Below are 22266 nucleotides of genomic sequence, written 5' to 3' on the forward strand. Positions count from 1 at the left end.
GCTCCTCCGCCAATAGGCGCGCCGCATCCTCCTTGTACCCGCGCAGGCGCCGTGGGGCCGTTGCCGTGGCGACGCGGGAGACGCTGGCGGTGGCTGGCGGGCAGCTGGCTTTCTGGGCGCTGCTGCGAGTTTCCTTGTAGCCGCCCTGGCGATGGAGCCCCCGGAGCTGGGTCTCTGCTCGGCCTCCTCCTTGCTGGCTCTCTCTCAGTTGCTGTCGCCGCCGGAGGAGGAGGACGAGGACGGAGGAAGAGCGATAGGGGTGAGAGCAGTGCCGGATTTATGTATAAGCTAAGCAAGCTATAGCTTAGGGCCCCACTCTCACCCCCATATACTTATTCTTAATTATATTTCACTACGAATATACTTCTTCTTAATTGTATTTCAGTTCAACAATTACTTTGAAAACATACATATCTTGTTCTGTGCAAATGGCTTTAGATACCTATCAGGTCCATAAATTACAGTCATACCTTGGTCAAAACAAAAAAAAATCCTTCCAGTAGCACCTTAAAGACCAACTAAGTTAGTTCTTGGTATGAGCTTTCGTGTGCATGCACACTTCTTCAGATACACATGCATGCACATGAAAGCTCATACCAAGAACTAACTTAGTTGGTCTTTAAGGTGCTACTGGAAGGAATTTTTTTTTGTTTTGACTATGGCAGACCAACACGGCTACCTATCTGTAACTAGTCATACCTTGGGTTACAGACGCTTCAGTTTGCGTTTTTCAGGTTACGGACGCGCCGAAACCCGGAAGCACTGGAACGGGTTACTTCCGGGTTTCGGTGGTCGCGCATGCGCAGAAGCGCTAAATTGAGCTTTGCGCATGCGCAGAAGCGCCGAATAGCAACCCGCGCATGTGCAGACGTGCCGCTGTGGGTTGCGAACGCTGCAGGTTGCGAACGTGCATCCCACACGGATCACGTTCGCAACCCGAGTGTCCACTGTACCGTATAGCATATATTCAACACAAAAAACAGCGAGAATTTGTTGTTGACAGCTGGACATATAAAGGGCCCCATTACCTTCAGTAGCTTAGGGCCTCATCAAACCTAAATCCGTCCCTGGGTGAGAGGAAGGCCGGGGGTGGGGAAACCCCCCTCCCCCTCCAGGGGTTTATTTCTCTCTTTAAACATGACATTTTTATTAAATTTTCAGATTTTGACCATTTCTTTTAGAATCCTAGAATCGTAGAGTTGGAAGGGACCCCTGAGGGTCGTCTATGAAAACCCCCTGAAATAATAATAATAATAATAATAATAATAATAATAATAATAATAATAATATCTTTATTGTCATTGCCCCCTCTCGGGGACAACGAAATTACTTGGCTGCTCCATCCACCCAGGTAGGGCACTCCACACAAAATCAAAACAACTATAAAAACACTAATTAAAACAATACAGTATAATACAGCAAGGAAGATTAGATGACTTTCAAAGTCCAGGCTTCCCATTCAGGGCCGAGATCGCTCTGGAGAAGAAGCTGTTCTTAAGACGGCTCGTTCTTGTCTTCATCGTCCTGTATCTCCGTCCCGACGGCAGGAGCTCGAAGAGACAGTGACCAGGATGCAGGGATCTTTAGTAAAAGGTGGAAGATTTATACGATCTGAAGAGAAAGCAGCTGAAAACATTAGCAGGACTGCAGTGACACTTGTAACGAGAAATATGGACATAATGGAGTGATAAAAAAAATGGATTATTGAAAAAAGATGCAGTAGAAAAGGTTTAACAACAGAACCCATGGAGGGGAAGGTGGGAAGGTCCAGAGACTTGGAGGAATCTTTAAACTGTGGATATGTTGTGGTGTGATTATAATGTTAAATATGTAAAACCAAATTATTAGTTTTTTTAAAAAGAGCAAGGCAGGAATCTCAGCTAAAGCCTCCTTGACAGATGGCCATCCAACCTCTGCTTAAAAAGCCTCCAAAGGAAGGCTTTCCAATAGAGACTGTTCCACAGTCAGACAGCTTTCACTGTCAGAATGTTCTTCCTGATGTAAACATCAGGAATTTCCTTTCTTGTAACTTGAAGCCATTGGTTTGAGTCCTACCCCCTCCCGGAGCCGGAGAAAACAATCTTGCTCCCTCTTCCATGTGACAGCTCTTGAGATATTGGGAAATGGCTCTTATATCTTTAGACAACATTCAGAACAAATCTTTCCTATTAATTGAACTCCCATCCACCCTTCCATAGTGTGGTTTTCTAACCAAATAAAGCTGCTATATTACTTAGATTTTACCCATTATATACATTAATTCTAACTTGCTAAACTATCCGTTCTCATCTGTTGCTATAATTCAAATGCTGCATATGTTTTCACATAACCATGCTATTAAAAGACAAATTCCACAAAGTATTTCCATTCCTCAAGAATTTCCCCCTCATCTTTAATTCTGCTCTCCCATTTTGCGCTTGCGGTCCCATCCCGAGCTTCTTCCAAAAGAGAAAAAACCCGAAAAGACGGTAAAACCGCTCCCACGCTGCCGGGAAGCCTATCCCCCAGGGGTCTCCCCCCTGGGATTTATGGGGGGCGCAGTGCCTTTGCGACACCCCCAAGCCTCCGTGCTGTTCAGAAAACCCTTTGCAAGGGCTTTCTGCGCTTCCTCGCTGTCCGCGACCCAAACCGGAAGCCATAAGCCTCTGCGCTTTCAGTGTGCTTTAGACTTGCCTTCTTCAGGGCGGCTAATGGACAAGGGCTGAATGCAATCTTTTTGCAGGTGAGCAGCGCAGGCCCAGGGAACATTGGCCCCCCAAAGGCAGCAGCGCCCACAGGTAAGCTGGGCGATATGATGATTTGTTACATTTATGTACTACATTTATCTTCCAAGGAGCTCAAGGTGGTGTACATGGTTCACCTCCTCCCCATTTCATCCTCTCAGGAACCCTATGAGAATTGCAACTCATTACCAAACTTAAAACCATGGAGAGACCTGGTCTGAACAAAGACATTGGATTCTTATCTCATTATACATGACAAAGCCATTTTTCACCTTCTCACCCCTTGCTTTTCCCTGTAAGACCTATTGCAGTCGTTAAGAGTCGTCAACAGGCTCATCACAGCTATCTGCCAATCACCCATTCCCACCACCCTTCTGAGTAATACCCCTCCCCACCTTCTCACTATATAGACGGATCTGGCAACTTCTGTTTCAGTGTATCTGAAGAAGTGTGCATGCACACGAAAGCTCATACCAAGAAGAAGAAGAAGAAGAAGAAGAAGAAGAAGAAGAAGAAGAAGAAGAAGAAGAAGAGTTTGGATTTGATATCCCGCCTTTCACTCCCTTTAAGGAGTCTCAAAGCGGCTAACATTCTCCTTTCCCTTCCTCCCCCACAACAAACACTCTGTGAGGTGAGTGGGGCTGAGAGACTTCACAGAAGTGTGACTGGCCCAAGGTCACCCAGCAGCTGCATGTGGAGGAGCGGAGACGCGAACCCAATTCCCCAGATTACGAGACTACCGCTCTTAACCACTACACCACACTGGTGGTGTAGGAGACCAACTTAGTTGGTCTTTAAGGTGCTACTGGAAGGAATTTTTTTTGTCTTGCCTGTGAGGTAGGTTAGGCCTGTGAGGTAGGTTAGATGGTGACTGGCTCTAGGGCACCCAATGAGCTTTATGGCTGAGTGGGGTTTCAAACCCACCTCTCCCATGTCCAACACTCTAATCATTATGCCACAAAGCAAGGAGTGAGGAGTTTTTTTTTGGAGGGGGGAGCAGGGGGCACAGGGACATCACTGATATGCCCTCAAAAGGTTGCCTGCAGCGTCCTGTCCAAGCATCACTCAGGAAATCTGAAAATAGCAGGCACACCCTCTGCATCCGTTGAAACAACAAACCCCAGCGATGCCGCTCACACATGGAAGGAATCGGTGAACTTGGTGACAAGGACAGAGCTGCAAGGCACCTCCATGCATCACACAGAACACACAACAGTGTTCCTGCTCTGTGAGCCCTGGTGGCATAGGCAGCCGCAGCCTTCAGATCCCATTAGGCTCCCTGTAACCACTGTCTTAGGGCAAGAAGACACAGAAAGAGGAGTGAGGAGAACTCAGTGGCCAGCACTGATGTAGCTCCCTTAACAGGAGGCCTGCAAGGAGCACATACAGCCAGGTCGAGGGTTTTGTGAGCCTTTGGGCAACAGAATGTCCATGGATCCTCTTTGAGCTCCCTCTATTTAAAGTGAGGCTGGCCTTATAATAATAAAACTTGGAATTGCAGCAATGCACAGGACTCTTACTCATGTATGTATAAAGGTAAACGTAAAGGGACCCCTAACCATTAGGTCCAGTCGTGGCCGACTCTGGGGTTGCGGCGCTCATCTCGCTTTATTGGCCGAGGGAGCCGGCATACAGGTCATGTGGTCAGCATGACTAAGCCGCTTCTGGTGAACCAGAGCAGCGCACGGAAACGCTGTTTACCTTCCCACCGGAGTGGTTCCTATTTATCTACTTGCACTTTGACGTGCTTTCGAAATGCTAGGTTGGCAGGAGCAGGGACCGAGCAACGGGAACTCATCCCGTCGCGGGGATTCAAACTGCCGACCTTCAGATCAGCAAGTCCTAGGCTCTGTGGTTTAACCCACAGCGCCACCCACGTCCCTTAATGTATGAATACCGGCACCTAATTTTTTACCAATAATGTTGTGAACCACCGTGAGATCTAAGAGTATAGGGCAGTATACAGATTTAATTAACATCATCATGATCATCAACAACAACGAAAAGCACTGGCCTATATATAAGCCCATCCTTTCTAACATCAGTAGCAATTTCCCCAATGGCATCATAACAGGTACTAAATCACTATTTGTAGTGATGTACGAACATCTCTGATTAATGGGATTTCAGCCGGTGATGAATGGGATTTACAACTTGAAAACCAAGGTGCTTGTTGATTTACAGACCCTGTCTTTTAGATGCTCCCTTGTGCCATGATTGTGTTATGAGCCCTGCAAGTATCAAAAGGCCAGGGAGCTGTGTGTGCTCTGCAACGACAAGTAAACCAGGTGATTCTGTCTTCCTGCTTGCAGCTGCCACTCAAGTGAAATATGGGAACAGCAAAGAGATCTGGAACGCAGAGGACGTGCCGGAGGATTCCGAGTACAATGATGATGCCTTGGACTCCAGGGAACAGCCTGAGTAAGCCCATCTGAGCTCCACATGCCCTGCCAGGAGCGCTTGCCTCTCTCTTCCAAATCCGTGCTCTGATTTGCCTTTGGATGAGGGAGTTATCTTAAACAGTCTTGTATGGGTTGGTTCAGTGTTTGAAATTAACCGGGCACCAGTCGCATTTCACCACAGGCGACAGGCCTTTTGCGAGTAAGTGGAGATGTCTGGTCGCAAGCTTTGACGACTAACATCTGGCTGGCTGCTGCTGCCATACCGTGCCAGTCAGGAAGTGGGGTTAGGAGTGCAGCTTTATAAATTGCATTGAAATTGCTGCAACACATGAGTAGCTCTGGAGCAGCTGACAGGCAGGGCAGGCACCGTCCTGGCAGAGAGAAGGAGGCAATTAAATCTTCTGCTGTTTCAAACGGGTGTTGCTACCAAATCTATAGACAAAGTTCTCTTAAATTTTTTGAAAATACATTTTACATATCTTAGTACATTGATTATACACTTGTAGTCATTTATCTTACACTCTTTGGTTACCACACACATCCCTCTTATTTAGTCCTTGTTAAGTTGCATCTCCTTAATTGCCAACCCTCTTCTGCTTATTTTTAACTGCGGCTCATATATCTAACCCCACTTGGAAGTTTATCTGATTGTTATATTTCTTTAAATGTTCATCAAAGTACAGTATTCCCACCCTTCTTTTATATCTGACTCATCCTAATTTCTTATCTTTGCAGTCAACATTGCTAGCTCTGTGTATTCTATTAGCTCATTCTGCCAGTCTGCTTTTGCGAGACTATTTTTGTCCTTCCACTTTGGGGCACAGATTATTCTGGCCGCTGTTATTGCATAGAGGAAAAGACTAAGTACTTTATTGGGTATTTCCCCCTCTACTATACTCAATAAGAACATCTCTGGTTTCTTGGGAAATGAGACTCTTAACATCTTTTTTAGTTCTGAGTATATCATCTCCCAATACACGTTGGCTTTCTTACACCCCCACCACATATGTATAAATGTCCCTTAAATCTCTTCACATTTCCAACATGGTTCCCTTTTTATACATTTTTGCAAGTTTACTAGGGGTGAGGTACCATCTATATAACATCTTACGTAGGTTCTCTTCTAGAGTATAGCATGCCGAGAAGTTTATTGTTGTTTTCCACAGTTTCCCTCAAGAGGCCAAGTTCTTTCCTGTAGGGAAATAACTCAATTTACTTTGCTCAATTATATTAGGGGCATTACATGCTTGAAATGCAACACCCAGCTATGTTCTTGCATTTCTTAAAATCTTAAAATCATTCCAAATTAAATAAATTGGCATTGAGAGGGAGAGGGAGAGAGGGAGAGGGGGAGAGAAAGAGAGAGAGAGAGAGAGAGAATGGTTCGCCAATGGAAAATTAATTGAAATTGGTTAGAAAAGCTCTGTGAGGTTCAGGCTCCAAGAAGGAATTGTGGATGGGAAAGAAGGACATAGCCAGAAGCAGCTTGCTACATAATTGCTTGGCAGCTAGAGGCCAATGCTTGTCCACCTCCCTCCAGTTGCTTTCTGGGGTTGCAGTGGCTGAGCAGGAACTGAAAGCAGCGGGCTCTGCCCTGTTGGGAGTGTAGGGGCTGCCACGCAGCAGCTGATGAAAAGAGGTGCCCCACCCCAGTGGCTTTCAGCCTTGCTGGCAAACATTGTCTTTCACAGATACGAAATATTATTCAAGCAGCATGTGAGTGCCGAGGACATGTTCCTGGGAATGAGCAGGAAGGACGCGTCTACGGCTTGCTGTGAGGACATGCTGGTAAGAAGCAGGCTCTCCAGGGTCTTCCTCTTAACGTATTTGGCCCATTGTTCTAACGGGGATGGGGTTTTAACGGGGACGTGGGTGGTGCTGTGGACTAAACGGTGGAGCCTCTTGGGCTTGCCGATCGCAAGGTCTGCAGTTCGAATCTGCTTGACGGGGTGAGCTCCTATTGCATTGTCCCAGCTCCTGCCAACCTAGCCGTTCGATAGCATACCAGCACAAGTAGATAAACAGGTACTGCTGCGGCCCCAAGGTAAATGGCATTTCCGTGAGCTAGAAGCAGTTTGGTCATGCTGGCCACAAGACCCAGAAAAGCTGTCTGCCGACAAGCGGCAATCCCCTTGTCCGCACCCCATCAATTCAATTGGACAGCTGTCCAGGGGTCCTTTACCTTGGCTGGGTGCCATTTTATTTGGGTGTGGGGTTCTTCAAAATTGTTTTTAAGTGTTATATATTCATTTGGATTTTGTTTTTGCGGGCTGGGCTATTGTTTCGGGGCTTTTGTTGCGGAGTGTATTTTTGAATAGTTTGTATACATTAGTCACGCTAATTGTTTTAGTTATTTTTATTATGTATTTTGGGGCTTTAAATTGTAACTTTATGTTGTGAACCACACTGAGACCTACAGGTGTAGGGTGGTATACAAATCATCATCATCATCATTTTTATTATCATTATTATTATCATTATCTGTTATTATAAATTACATTAATAATAAATAATAATATTAAGAATACTTTCACCTAGAGTCCCTTGTGTCCCCAGCAAGGAGCTGTATTGGTGCTCCCTGGTAACCACCTCTGTTTTTCATTTCAGATTAAAATCAAACTTCCAGATACGAAGGCTTCAGACATTACCCTTGATATCCGGGAAAAGGTTCTTGATCTCCGGAGCCCAGAGAAGTAAGCTGGCAGGAGGGGTGTGGAAGTTCCCCTCAGTTATTTTGGCCCAATTTGGCAGCAGCCGCTTGCTCATGAAGGAACTCCTGCACACACAAGGAATGACCCTTACATAGTTGGCTGGTTGGTCGGCTGACTTGCAGTGTGAAGATTCTTTGGTAGAAAGGCAGACTTTGCACCGGCCTGTGACCTCCAGTGTGACACTTCAGGGCTGGTGACAGGGGCTGGCTGTTTTTGGTGTCTGGTAAAACGCTCTATAGGGACGCGGGTGGCGCTGTGGGTTAAAGCCTCAGCGCCTAGGTCTTGCCGATCGAAAGGTCGGCGGTTCGAATCCCCGCGGTGGGGTGCGCTCCTGTTGCTCAGTCCCAGCGCCTGCCAACCTAGCAGTTCGAAAGCACCCCCGGTTGCAAGTAGATAAATAGGGACCGCTTACTGGCGGGAAGGTAAACGGCGTTTCCGTGTGCTGCGCTGGCTCGCCAGATGCGGCTTTGTCACGCTGGCCACGTAACCCGGAAGTGTCTCCGGACAGCGCTGGCCCCTGGCCTCTTAAGTGAGATGGGCACACAACCCCAGAGTCTGTCAAGACTGGCCCGTACGGGCAGGGGTACCTTTACCTTTACCTTAACACGCTCTATTCTCTGCCTTATTCTTAGTACACCCTTGAGTCTTGGCTAGCGCTTTCAGAAAGATGCACGCAAGCTTTGTGTGCAGGAAGAAGCTTTGAAAGTGGGAATCAGTGGCTGCCAAAGATCTGGAAGGAAGGAAATTATTATTTTTGGTGGGGAGAGTTTCTGAACTCTTTGTGTGCCCCCCCAACAACAATTTTATTATTTATATGCCGCCCATCTGACTGGGTTGCCCCAGCCATTCTGAGCAGCTTCTGACAAAATACTGAAAACACAAAAAACCTCAAACTTCCCTTTGGATGCCTTCTAAAAGTCAGATAGATGTTTATTTCCTTGGCATCTGATGGGAAGTTTTTAATGTTTGAGGCAGAGGCCCCCCTCAGCCTTGGCCACAAAGATTCCCTTCTTTCTTTCTTTCTTTCTTTCCTTCTTTCTTTCTTTCTTTCTTTCTTTCTTTCTTTCTTTCTTTCTTTCTTTCTTTCTCTTTCTTTCTTTCTTTCTTTCTTTCTTTCTTTCTTTCTGCCAGTGTGGTGTAGTGGTTAAGAGCAATAGACTTGTAATCTGGTGAACCGGGTTCGTGTCTCCGCTCCTCCACATGCAGCTGCTGGGTGACCTTGGGCCAGTCACACTTCTCTGAAGTCTGTCAGCCCCACTCACCTCACAGAGTGTTTGTTGTGGGGGAGGAATGGAAAGGAGAATGTTAGCAGCTTTGAGTCTCCTTCGGGTAGTGATAAAGCGGGATATCAAGTCCAAACTCCTCCTCTCCTTCCTTCCTTCCTTCCTTCCTTCCTTCCTTCCTTCCTTCCTTCCTTCCTTTTCCTCATATGGCAGCTTCAGGTGACAGCTTCTACTTTTCTGTTTCCCAGGAAGCTTCTCTTGCACCTGCCTCACCCTGTGGATACCAAGAGTGGTAAGGCCTCTTTCCTCTCCGAAAAGGGCACTCTGGAAGTCACCTTGAGGATGAAACGAGAGCTTGATTTCATCAATTTTGCCTGAAGAGGAAAGGAAACAGCTCCATAGAAATGGTCGTTGAGTGAGCAACCACAAAAGCTGGACCGAGCAGGAAGGGTGGGATCCTTCCTGCTGCAGCTCCCATTCCTTAGAGCTCTCACCAGGACTCTGAGATGGAAATCTAGCTGGGGAGGTATCCCAGCAGGAGATGAGCTTTAGGACAGGGTGGTGATTGAGGTACATTATAGCCCAACCTTTGAACTTTCAGATTCGCAGCCAGGACCATCGTCTGCTCTTATTTCTGACAATTGCACACCTATTTTGTGGATAATTAAACTATCTTTTCCATTCCTTAATGCATGTGTACATCAGTATTATTTTGAGAAGATCTGCACATATAAGCAGAAAAAGAGGTTTCCTTGCATTTGATAAAGGTTTGTTTTCAAGGCTGCCTTCTGCATGTGGGGGGAGCACCCTGTTGCAACAGTTAATAAAGATCAGGCTTACTAGCTGCTTTGCTTCTCAATATTCTCTGGTTGGCCTCTGTTATTCTCTCCTACTGATAGAGAACCTACAAAAGAACTCTGTATGGGCTCTTGGGTGCCCCATAAGGGGAAAGGAGTAGTTTTATCACTTATAACAGCGGCCATCCCTGTCTCCTCGGGGAGTGAGTCCCAGAGTTGGACTCTGTGTTTTGAAGAAGAGCTGGATCGCCCCGCATCCAGCTTCCCAGTTCTAGTGTTAGGAGAACTTTCCTCTGCCCACTTTCTCTATGCTGTGAATAACTGTACAAATTCCTATTGTGTTGCCTCTTAATTGCCTTTCCCCCGCTAAACTTAAAAAACCCCAAACGTTTTCTAAACTCCCTGGAAGGTAGGACTCGAACCCATGGCTTCAAGTGACAAGAAAGGAGATTCCAACCCAACCTCAAGAATGGGGGTAGGAAACCTAAGGCCCAGGGGCCGGATGCGGCCCAGTCACCTTCTCAATCCGGCCTGCAGACAGTCCAGGAATCAGCGTGTTTTTACATGAGTAGAATGTGTCATTTTATTTAAAATGCATCTCTGGGTTATTTGTGGGGCCTGCCTGGTGTTTTTATATGAGTAGAATGTGTCCTTTTATTTAAAATGCATCTCTGGGTTGTTTGTGGGGCATAGGAATTCGTTCTCCAAAATATTGTCCGGCCCACCACATGCTCTGAGGGACAGTGGACCGGCCCATGGCTGAAAAAGGTTGCTGACCCCTGCTCAAGAACAACTTTCTGACAGTAAGAGCTGCCCGACAGTGGGGTGGAAGGGGGTGGGCTCTCCTTCTTGGGATGTTTTGAAGCAGAGGTGGGATGCCCATCGGTCCTGGATGCTTGAGTTCGGATTCCTGCGAGTGCTGCTATCAATCCACCATCCACACACAAGGAGGAAGGTGAGAGGGGGTCACAGAAACCATATCATAGAATCAGAGTTGGAAGGGACCCCGGGGGTCATCTAGCCCAACCCCCTGCAATGGAGGAATCTCAGCTCCAGCATCCATGACAGGTGGCCATCCAACCTCTGCTCATCAACCTCCAAGGAAGGAGAGGCCGCCACCTCCCGATGGGGACCTGGTTGCTCTGTTCAGAAGCTCTGACTGCCAGAAAGCACTTCTTCCTGATGTTGGGTCTTCTTCATTGTCCCTTGAAGCTCTGGGTTCAAGTTCTACCCTACATGAACTTGTGACGTCTGGGATTCTTTGAGTTTAGAGGCTCCTGCTTCCATTTCTGTCCCGCTTCCCCGGGGAAGATGCTGGGCTTGGCTGCGGCTGTCCTTCCTCGCGGAGGCGCTGCAGGTGGGTCATATTATTATGTATTATTATTAGTGGGGGGTGGGTGCTCCTGCTGGAGGGAGTATGGGGAGGGATTTTAAAAAACCCATTAAGCAAACCATTTCAATTTTAAGTTTTTTCCATGTCTTCTTTTTCTAGTTACCAGTTTGTCCAGATTTTCACATCTTATTATTTTTAAAGACCTCTTGAAAATTGGTCAGCATTTTGGTGCAGATCTCTCCTAATGTACACACTTTTGCAAAGGGTATTTCCCCTAATATTTACATTTCCCATAGTTCTTGCATTCCTGTTTATTTTTCCACTAAAACAATGCATTTATAGGTCTTTCCCCCTTTGTATGGGGGTAGGAAATCTTTTCCCAATGGAAGGGCAGATCTTTCTCCTGCTCCCCTCCCTGCAGGTGAACTTGGGCAGGTGGATGATATTCCTTAGTCTCCCCATAGAGCTTGGGGTCAAGGCAAACCCTAAAACATGGGAAAACCCCAAAACATGGGAAAACCTTCTGCAGGGACTCCCCCTGGAATTTGTAACAATTTTTTCCCTGGCCTGATTTTAGTATAATTTATTGAATGTATATACCTCCATTTACCCACAGTTCTCAGGACAGTTCCCAGGATAAAATTACAATATAGAAACTCAAAGTACATAATAAAAACAAGAAAAGCAACAACCCAATAACACCCCCTACCCCACATTTTAAAACGTTTGTGTTTCAATTAAGTACAGCAGATTCTGCCAGAGCAGTACTGGGTAAAAGAGGTTAAAAAAAAAAGAGAAACAAGCAACTTCAAGTCCACATTAAAAGTCCAAGTGTAACTGGGGCCTTATACAGACCGGCTAATACTACTACTACTACTACTACTACTACTTTTAATATTGGACCCTACTGACATCTAAACAAAGAATGTTTGTTAACTGTGTTGAGTGAGAACAGTGTCATTTATTGGACATTTAAATGAGAAACTCTACTTTGTTACAATTGTTCAACAAGGCCACGTATACACTATTACTGCAAAGCACATTCCTCACCCCTTGAGAATTCCGTGGATTGTAGTTCACTAGGATTCCCAGCAGGGACGCGGGTGGCGCTGTGGGTAAAACCTCAGCGCCTAGGACTTGGCGATCGCATGGTCGGCGGTTCGAATTCCCGCGGCGGGGTGCGCTCCCGTCGTTCGGTCCCAGCGCCTGCCAACCTAGCAGTTCAAAAGCACCCCCGGGTGCAAGTAGATAAATAGGGACCGCTTTATAGCGGGAAGGTAAACGGCATTTCCGTGTGCTGCGCTGGCTCGCCAGATGCAGCTTTGTCACGCTGGCCACGTGACCCGGAAGTGTCTGCGGACAGCGCTGGCCCCCGGCCTATAGAGTGAGATGAGCGCACAACCCTAGAGTCTGGCAAGACTGGCCCGAATGGGCAGGGGTACCTTTTACCTTTACGATTCCCAGCAGCCCTTAACAAACCACAGTGCCCAGAACTTGAGGGGGGGAGAACATGTACTTCGCAAGTATAGTTTTTATGTAGTTTTAAATAATCAAAATATCCCATGTGCCCACGAAAGGCAGGCAATTACACATAAGATAACCAGTTAAATGTAGCAGGGCATTGTGACTGTATTCAAAGGCTCAGAAACCTTAAGGCAGAACCCCATCTCACAAGCTACAGGCATTGGGATATTCTCTCATTATAATTTCTCCCCTCTGTGGGTTCTTTGTGTCATGTGACAAAGACACATGAGAGCAGAAGCAGCAAAGCAGGCTGGGAAGTGCTGGGACTGCACAGTCATTTGGGCCTACTAAAGTTATTCAGGACTAACTGCTAAGTGTTGAGTCACTCTGACATGTGACTTAGCAGTCAGTTTCTCTTTTGTGCTCTCTGTAAAATTTCAGTGAGAAACTGTTTCAGTTTTGAGCAGAGTCAGTATGTAATCTCATTCAAACTGTTTGGAACCATGTTGTTTATGAAGAAGTTTATTTTAATTCAGTAAAGCTTTTATTCTTTAAAACTCTGCATTATTAATTTACGCTGCACGTCACTTTGGTGTGAAAGAAGGTGTACACTTTTCCCCACACTCCAAGCATTTCCTGTGTGAATTCCTTTATTTCCTTTGATTTAGCAAACAAGTTCTGAAAAATTCTACGGTACCTGCTCTTTGTGACCCAGCTGATGTATTCCAAGGCTTAAGGGAGACATGAAACACGTCTGACATTTGGAGCATATAAAATGTTTCTTTACAGAGCGGGTTGTGTCATCTCCAACAAAGTCTGATGGAGGAACAGAGCTTATGCCACAACCTGCCTTCTCTATGTGGGCTCTCCAATGTGCAATAAGGTTTGTGCTGCTACTGCAGCTATGTTCACATGCTGAGCATTTATAAGGTCTCTCTTCAGTGCGGATTGTTTTATGTTCAATAGAGCTTGCTTGAGAAGCATAACTGGTGCCACTGTCTAGCTTTTTCTCTGTATGGGTTCTCTGATGTGCAGTAAGGTTTGTGCTGTTACTGAAGCTGTGGTCACAGTCTGAGCATTTATGAAATGTCTCTCTAGTGTGGATTCTTCGATGTGCAGTCAAGTTTGACTTCCTCTTGAAGCTCTTTTCACACACGTCACATTTATAGAGCATCTCTCCTGTGCAAATTCCTTGACTTCTGGCAACTTTTGATGTACAACAGAAACTCTTTCCACCCCTGGAGTGTGTATATGGCTTCACCCCTGCATGGAGTCTTCGATGTGCAATAAGGTTTGACTTCCAATTGAAGCTTGTCCCACACTGTTCACATTTATGGGGTCTCTCTCTTGTAGGAACTCTCTTGTGTTTCAAGTTCCCTTTTACATCTTCATGCTTAAGTCCTGGCAGAATCGCACATGGTTCTACCTCATTCTCAACTACCTGCACATCACCTGTTGGAATAAAGAGAAAGACCCAAAATGACAAGCAAGACCTCAGTTTGCTCTCTCTTCCCCCATCGTGAGTCATATTCTGACCTCTGGAAAGGCTGGTGGGAAAACTTAGCTGTCCACTTCACCCACCTGCTCTAGTATTCCAAATTTGCAATGTTCCCTGTCCCCAAACTCCAGGGGTTGAGCTCACCAATGATTCAGTGAAACCCATTGTCATAAGGTGAATGCTTTGGGAACCTTTCCTACAAGAAAACATTGCATCCCCTCTGAAGGACCCAGCTGCTGGAGATTTTTGTTTGGTTTTCCTGGACTGTAATGCTTTAAGGTGAGCCCTGCTGGGTGAGACTAAAAGCCCATCTGGTCCAGAATCTTGTACAGTGGTGCCCCGCAAGACGAATGCCTCACAAGACGGAAAACCCGCTAGACGAAAGGGTTTTCCGTTTTGGAGGTGCTTCGCAAAACGAATTTCCTATGGGCTTGCTTCGCAAGACGAAAATGTCTTGCGAGTTCCTGCAGGGTTTTTTCCCCTCCCCCCCTTCCCCCCAAGCCGCTAAGCCGCTTATCAGCTGATCCGCTAAGCCGCTTAACAGCTGATCCACTAAGCCGCTTAACAACTGATCCGCTAAGCCGCTTAACAGCTGATCTGCTAAGCCGCTTATCAGCTGATCCGCTAAGCCGCTAATAGCGCTAATCCGCTAATGGGCTTGCTTCGCAAGACGAAAAAACCGCAAGACGAAGAGACTTGCGGAACGGATTCTTTTCGTCTTGCGAGGCACCACTGTACCAACAGTGATCAACCAGATGTTTATGGGAGCCTGCAAAGTACCGTATTTTTCGCTCTATAGGACGCACGTTTTCCTTTCTAAAAACTAAGGGAAAATGTGTGTGTGTCTTATGGAGCGAATGCAGGCTGTGCGTCTAAGCCCAAAGGCAGTTCAGGGAGACTGAGCACTGTGCAGCGCTCCGTCTCCCTGTTTTAGCTTGGGGTTAGGTGTGCAAAGCCTCCACAGGGCAGCAGGGTGCCTTCACCCCACTGCCTTGCAGTGGCTTCAAAGGCTGTCCCCGAAGCCAGAACAGCAAGAGGTTATCCCAGAAGCCAGATCCCTCTTGCTGTTCTGGCTTCTGGGGTTCAGAATTTTCTTCTTCTTGTTTCCTCCCCCCCAAACTAGGTGCGTCTTATCGTCCGATGCGTCCTATAGAGCTGAAAATACGGTAAATTTGCCAACAAAACTACCCCATTACACAAGCACTAACAGCAATAGATGTGAAACTAAAAGGCAGGGCTAGGAACTGTGGGGCTCCCTCTTTTACCCTTTTGATGATGTAAAAGGGTCAAAGAATATTGGGAAATAATTTATAATGAATTGAAAAAAATGTTTAAAAGCACCTTTCCAAAAAAGGCAAGAGTCCTTTTTTGGGGGGATAATTCAGATGGAAATTCCCAGGTGTCAAAAAAGGTTATTTATGTATGCCACCACGGTGGCTCGTGTTTCGTTAGCCCCAAAATGGAAAACGAGTGAGGTCCCAACAAAAGAAGAAGGGCAACTTAAGCTGATGGAATATGTGCAGCTTGCAGATCTAACTTATAGAATAAGAGAACAAGAAGAATATTTGTTTAAAGAAGATTGGAAAATGTTTATTGAATATATGGGGGGGAATTCTGCACGCTTGAAAACATGGGCAGCATTAAGATAAATTCAACTGTGTAAATAAGTTTTGATGGATGTAATAATGGAATGCTGAATGGTTTAGTTTATATAAAACATGCAGGGATTTATGCTATGCAAAATGAACCATGGAAAGAGAAGAAGAGAAGTCATTGATATTTTAAGGTTGTTTAAATGAATACTCTAAATTGTAAAACAGAATATTTCATTAAAATATATATATTAAAAAGAAGACAGAAACTGGGGGGCATCAAAAATGCAGGCTCAGAAAGCAGAGCTTCTCCTTACTCAGACATCTGGCCTCCTCATTGTCAACTTCTTGTTCCTTTTCCTGCCATGGCTGCCTCCGTTTCACAGCTGCCTGAGCCTGGCCTGCCTCAAAGGTATTTACAGCCTCCTCCTTCTCCATAGACGCCTGAAACATCAGAAAGACATCCGTTAAAAACAGCCCTACTGGACCAAGCCAATGGCCCACCTAGTCCGGCATCCTGTTCTCACAGGGGCCAACCAGATCAGTTTTATAAATAATAATAATTTTATAATTTATACCCACCCATCTGGCTGGGTTTCCCTAGCCACTCTGGGTGGCTTACAGCACATGCAAAAACAGTAAAACGCCAAACATAAAAAATTCCCGATACAGGACTGCCTTCAGATGTCTTCTAAAAGTTGTGTGGTTCTTTATCTCCTTGACACCTGGTGGGAGGGCATTCCACAGGGCGGGTGCCACCACCAAAAAGGCTCTCTGCCTGGTTCCATGTAGCATTACTTCTCGCAGGGAGGGAACCAGCAGAAGACCCTTGGAGGAGGACCTCAGTGTCCAGGCTGAACGATGGGAGTGGAGACGCTCCTTCAGGTATACTGGGCCAAGGCCATTTAGGGCTTTAAAGGTCAGCACCAACACTTTGAAAACTCAATATATCTAAGCCAGGTAGCCAAATGGCTCCTTAAGCCAGGGTTACAGTCGACAAAATGGAATGCCTAGTTGCCATTTTGGGGGCCAGATGGGTTCGAAAGCTGTATTTTTCAATATGACTTTTTGGTTCCTGAAATTCATCCCGATTGTCCAGATAAAATATGGCACGTAGAATTCTACAGAATGTGAAAACATCAAAGCATTGAACAAAAAACACCTTGGTGGCACTCACCAATTGAAGCTTTGTTGCTCAAACCACTTGGTAAAAAGGGGAAGTGGCTTACATACAGAGATTTATTAAAGGACCAAGAAGGAAAATGGAAACTAAAAGATTATGAGGAAATAAAAGATCATTTTCAGAGTTGGTTACATTACAGGCAATTACACGAGATGTTCAAAGAAGATAATAAGAAAGGATTTAGTTATGCCACTTCCAAACTTCAAAAGGAAGTCATAGAAGAAGTGAAGCTGCTGAAGAGTGCATACTGTATAGTATTCTGCCCATACTGTATAGTATGGGGAACAAAAGATGAGGAGGTAAAATCAGTCATGATCAAATGGACACAAGTTATAGGACATAGCATACAATTTGAGGATTGGGAAAAATTGTGGAAAACAGATTTAAAATTTACAGACTGTTTTCTTTTGAAAGAAAATTATATGAAAACGATGTATAGATGGTATATAACACCAGTACAGATAGCAAAAATGTACAAAACCGGGTCAAATACATGTTGGAAAGGTAAAGAAAAAGAAGGGACTTTTTATCCTATGTGGTGGGAATGTAGAGAAGTTAAATTTTTTGGGGAAAATGATATATAATGAATTGAAGAAAATGTTTAAAAGGACATTTGTTAAAAAAGCAGAAGCATTTTTGTTAGGGATTGTAGGACAAGACCTGCCAAAGAAAACAAAGAATTTATTTATGTATGCAACAACAGCGGCAAGAGTCTTGATAGCACAAGGATGGAAGAATATCCGCCATCCCTTCCCCACAGGTGGGCGGGGTTTGTGGCACCAAGTGGGGCTCACCTGGGCAGGTGCCACTCACCTGCTTGGGCAGGCCTTTGACCCGCCCTTCGCCAGGGAGGACAATGGATGGCCGGCCGGGGGTGGGCCCAAGCTTCTTTTGCCGTTCTTCCTTCCAGGATCAGGATCATCAGGAGTGTGTCCAGGTGGCCGGATTGAGGTAAGTAACCGGCCTACGCATTTTGCCTGGATCGGGGGTGGTGGTGGTGGTGGCTTGGCCCCTCCACGAGGCTAGGCCGCATTTTTGCGGCCTTCTTTCCTTCACTAGGCCGTGTTTTTGCGGCCTTTTCCCCTTCACTAGGCCACATTTTTGCGGCCTTTTTTCCTTCACTAGGCCACATTTTTGCGACCTTTCCTTCGCTAGGCCGCATTTTTGCGGCCTTTTTTCTTTCACTAGGCCGCGTTTTTGCGGCCTTTTTTCCTTCGCTAGGCCACATTTTTGCGGCCTTCTATCTTTCGCTAGGCCGTGTTTTTGTGGCCTTCTTTCCTTCGCTAGGCCGCGTTTTTGCGGCCTTCTTTCCTTCACTAGGCCACATTTTTGCGGCCTTTTTTCCTTCGCTAGGCCACATTTTTGCGGCCTTCTTTCCTTCGCTAGGCCGTGTTTTTGCGGCCTTTCCCCCTTCACTAGGCCGTGTTTTTGCGGCCTTTTCCCCTTCACTAGGCCACATTTTTGCGGCCTTCTTTCCTTCGCTAGGCCGCGTTTTTGCAGCCTTCTTTCCTTCGCTAGGCCGTGTTTTTGTGGCCTTCTTTCTTTCACTAGGCTGCGTTTTTGCAGTTTCCTTTCCTTCGCTAGGCCGCGTTTTTGCGGCCTTTTCCCCTTCGCTAGGCCACATTTTTGTGGCCTTCTTTCCTTCGCTAGGCCGCATTTTTGCGGCCTTTTTTCTTTCACTAGGCCGCGTTTTTGCGGCCTTTTTTCCTTCGCTAGGCCACATTTTTGCGGCCTTCTGTCTTTCGCTAGGCCGTGTTTTTGCGGCCTTTTTTCTTTCATTAGGCCACATTTTTGCGGCCTTCTTTCCTTCGCTAGGCCGTGTTTTTGCGGCCTTTCCCCCTTCACTAGGCCACATTTTTGCGGCCTTTTTTCTTTCACTAGGCCACATTTTTGCGGCCTTCTTTCCTTCGCTAGGCCGCGTTTTTGCAGCCTTCTTTCCTTCGCTAGGCCGTGTTTTTGTGGCCTTCTTTCTTTCACTAGGCTGCGTTTTTGCAGTTTCCTTTCCTTCGCTAGGCCGCGTTTTTGCGGCCTTTTCCCCTTCGCTAGGCCACATTTTTGCGGCCTTCTTTCCTTCGCTAGGCTGCGTTTTTGCGGCCTTTTTCCCTTCGCTAGGCCACATTTTTGCGGCCTTCTCTCCTTCGCTAGGCCGCGTTTTTGCGGCCTTTTCCCCTTCGCTAGGCCACATTTTTGCGGCCTTCTTGCCTTCGCTAGGCCACGTTTTTGCGGCCTTTTTTCTTTCACTAGGCCACATTTTTGCGGCCTTCTTTCTTTCGCTAGGCTGCGTTTTTGTGGCCCTTTTCAGCTTTTGTTGGCTAGGCTGCAAGGGCGGTCTGCCGGGCCCCCGGTTAGGCCGCAGGGGCGGCATGCTTGTTTTTGTGGTGGCGGATTGAAGAATTAGGAAACCCCGACAAAAGAACAGTGGCAAGAAAAATTGATGAACTATGCAGAACTGGCTAAACCGACATACAAACTGTGAGATAAAGGACAACTGTGATTTTAAAGAAGAATGGGAACTTTTCACAAATTACTTAAAAATGAAACCTTGGCAGGTTTTGAATAAACATTTACAAATTTATTGATTGATAACATGGTAGACAGATAATGTGAGGATTTGTATAATTTTATAACATGCAGAGAATAATATGGGTTGAGAAATCAGAGAGAGGAGCTGAGGGAAGTCTCAGTGGGGAGGGAGGGTTTGAGGGGGGTGGGGAAAAAGGGGCGGGGGAAAATAATGAATATGATATGTTTTGATATATTATGTTGAAAAAAACACTGAAAACACTGAAGTATGTAAGGGAAAGGATGATGAAGCAGTGGCCCTCTGTATGTTGGTGAACTACAACTCCCATCACCCCAATTACTGGCCATGCTGGGAGTTGTAGTGCCACAGGTTCCCCCCCCCCCCCCATGCTTGCTTTAAGGGGCTTTAGATGTTCAGTATTAAGCCTTGAAAGAGGCAAGAGACATTTCTCAGGCCCTCCAGAGCCTGAAAAAGTTGCCTACTCAGCCCCTTGAGGAAGATTAGACCAACAACAATATGGGGATAAATGACAATCTCCCCCAAGGCCTGTTGTTGTTGTTGTTTAGTCGTTGAGTCGTGTCTGACTCTTCGTGACCCCCATGGAGCAGAGCACGCCAGGCACTCCTGTCTTCCACTGCATCCCGCAGTTTGGTCAGACTCATGCTGGTAGCTTCGAGAACACTGTCCCACCATCTCGTCCTCTGTCGTCCCCTTCTCCTTGTGCCCTCCATCTTTCCCAACATCAGGGTCTTTTCCAGGGAGTCTTCCCTTCCCATGAGGTGGCCAAAGTATTGGAGCATCAGCTTCAGGATCTGACCTTCCAGTGAGCTCTCAGGGCTGATTTCCTTAAGAATGGAGAGGTTTGATCTTCCTGCAGTCCATGGGACTCTCAAGAGTCTCCTCCAGCACCATAAGTCAAAAGCATCAATTCTTTGGCGATCAGCCTTCTTTATGGTCCAGCTCTCACTTCCATACATCACTACTGGAAAAACCATAGTTTTAACTATACTGGCCTGTAGCTTTCCTTATTCTCAAGAAGGGAGGCAGGGTGTTGTAGTGGTTGGAATAGGAGCTGGGAGACTGGGGTTCAAATCCCTACTCATTTAGGTTGCCTACTCCTGGTATTAACCATTACAAAAGAATGGCCAGGCTGCCCAGGTAAAGCAATCAGTGACCATTATCCGGTATCCTGGCAGACAGGATTTCTGCTGTAGACCCCCACCTTCTGTGATGCATGTATGATGTTTTTGGGGGTGGTCTTCGGCTACAGGGTGGGCAATTTCAAAAGTCTATATAAGGGCTTGTGCACCATTGTTCAGGGTTCTCCTTCCTCCTGCGTGTGGTGAGTGGGGACCTTGTTGCAACAGTTCATTTCCTTTAATAAAGATCAGGCTTACTAGCCGCTTTGCTTCTCAGTATACTCTGGTTGGTCTCTTATTTTCGACTACCAATAGGGAACCCAATTAGGGACTCTATACAGGCTCCAGAATACCCCATAAGGAAAAAGGAGCAGGTTTTTCTTACAACACAGGAGTAAATGGTAATGGGGGTGCCCCCCTACCTTCCAGCTCAGCCCGCAAGACAGGATCCAGGAGCTTTCCATCTTCCATGGATCTCCAGCACAGCTATTAGAAATTAGGAAGAGCACTGAGTTAATGGCACTTTCTCCAGATGCTACAATGTCACCCCACCTATTTCCCCCATTACAACCTTCTGTCTACACTGCCCTGCTAACAGAGGCTGGCAGTTCTTGCAGATGATCAAGCAGTTTCTCCAGGCTATTTAAGCTCAAGCTGCAGAACCACACCATGTATCCAATGTGCATTTATTATTGTCATCATCATTATCCTGACTTTTTCTTCAAACCAGGAATCGAAGGCAGTTTACACAATTTTTTTTTACAAAAGAATCTGCCTTAAAAAAAGAATCACATTCCTGCAAAGGTAGTCTATAAAATACTGAATGCAGGAGGCAGCAAACCAACTCTCTTCGCTTACCCAATCCTGGGAATAAATCTCTGTCTCCCAAAGTTCTTCCTCTACAATCGAGAATCTCCTGATTTCAGCTTCTCTCTTTTTTCCCCTGACAGAAGAAAAAAGGTTCCTTTAATTCACCTAGATCTCTTTAGAACCAAGGAAGCTCTAGAAACCAGCCCCCAAATAGCAGCTACTACAGGAGTACAATTTGAAGCCAGAGGATCAATTTCCAGGAAGGAACATAGAGCAGAAACAGGAAAACCCCATTTAGAACCCACTGAGTTTTCCCCTCACCTCTAGGTAGCTACAAACCCCACACATTGTAGGCAGGTGGGGGTGGTGAATTTATGACTGACCTCCTGTATCCTCCTCCCTCCCAGCTGTTCATCTGCTCAGATAAATGGTGCCAGCTGTTGGTGATTTCAGTGGGATTAGCAAAGGCTGCTGGGGATTGCAGTTCCCAGCAAGCAGCTTTGGCTGGTGCCCACTGGGGCAGAAGGCAGGGAGTCCAACAGCAGGTGGCGCTAGAGCCAACTACTTTCTAGTTTTGTCCCCCTCCTTTTCCTTGCAGGGCTGTGGAAGGGCAGCAGCTGAGACTCAGTTGGTGGAAGCTGATGAGCAATGCCACTCCCCGCCCCCTGGACTGGTTGTAAGCAAGAAAGTAGGCAGGTGGGGTTTGGCAAAAGTCAGACTGAAGGTTAGGCACTGCCCTGCTTTGCCCAAATGGAGCATCTTCCCCTGGCAGCAAACAAACTGTGGCAGGGAGATCTTTGATGTACAAACTTTTGTGCCAATTCAATTCCCTTGCAAAGTTGGTTTTATCCTTTTACTGAGTCAACC

General features: G+C 46.3%; 1 protein-coding gene across 1 annotated transcript; it reads left to right on the forward strand.

Moving 5' to 3' along the window:
- Positions 1-45: 45 nt before the first annotated feature.
- Positions 46-9748, forward strand: DNAAF6 (dynein axonemal assembly factor 6). The gene is made up of 6 exons (XM_028720527.2): positions 46-259; positions 2723-2777; positions 5036-5144; positions 6817-6913; positions 7733-7818; positions 9308-9748. The coding sequence occupies exons 1-6, from the start codon at positions 152-154 to the stop codon at positions 9435-9437; spliced, it is 585 nt and encodes a 194-aa protein (XP_028576360.2). The 5' UTR covers positions 46-151; the 3' UTR covers positions 9438-9748.
- The last annotated feature ends 12518 nt before the right edge of the window (positions 9749-22266 follow it).

This window comes from Podarcis muralis, chromosome 2 (assembly GCF_964188315.1).
Source record: "Podarcis muralis chromosome 2, rPodMur119.hap1.1, whole genome shotgun sequence".
Classification (NCBI taxonomy): domain Eukaryota; kingdom Metazoa; phylum Chordata; class Lepidosauria; order Squamata; family Lacertidae; genus Podarcis; species Podarcis muralis.

What these genes read in the sequence shown, in the direction of transcription:
- DNAAF6 (XM_028720527.2), top strand. Translation starts at nt 152, where the DNA reads ATGGAGCCCCCGGAGCTGGGTCTCTGCTCGGCCTCCTCCTTGCTGGCT. An exon ending in ACGGAGGAAGAGCGATAGGG is followed by an intron (nt 260 to 2,722) that starts GTGAGAGCAGTG and finishes ATCTTTTTGCAG; the next exon opens with GTGAGCAGCGCAGGCCCAGG. An exon ending in CTTGCTGTGAGGACATGCTG is followed by an intron (nt 6,914 to 7,732) that starts GTAAGAAGCAGG and finishes TTTTCATTTCAG; the next exon opens with ATTAAAATCAAACTTCCAGA.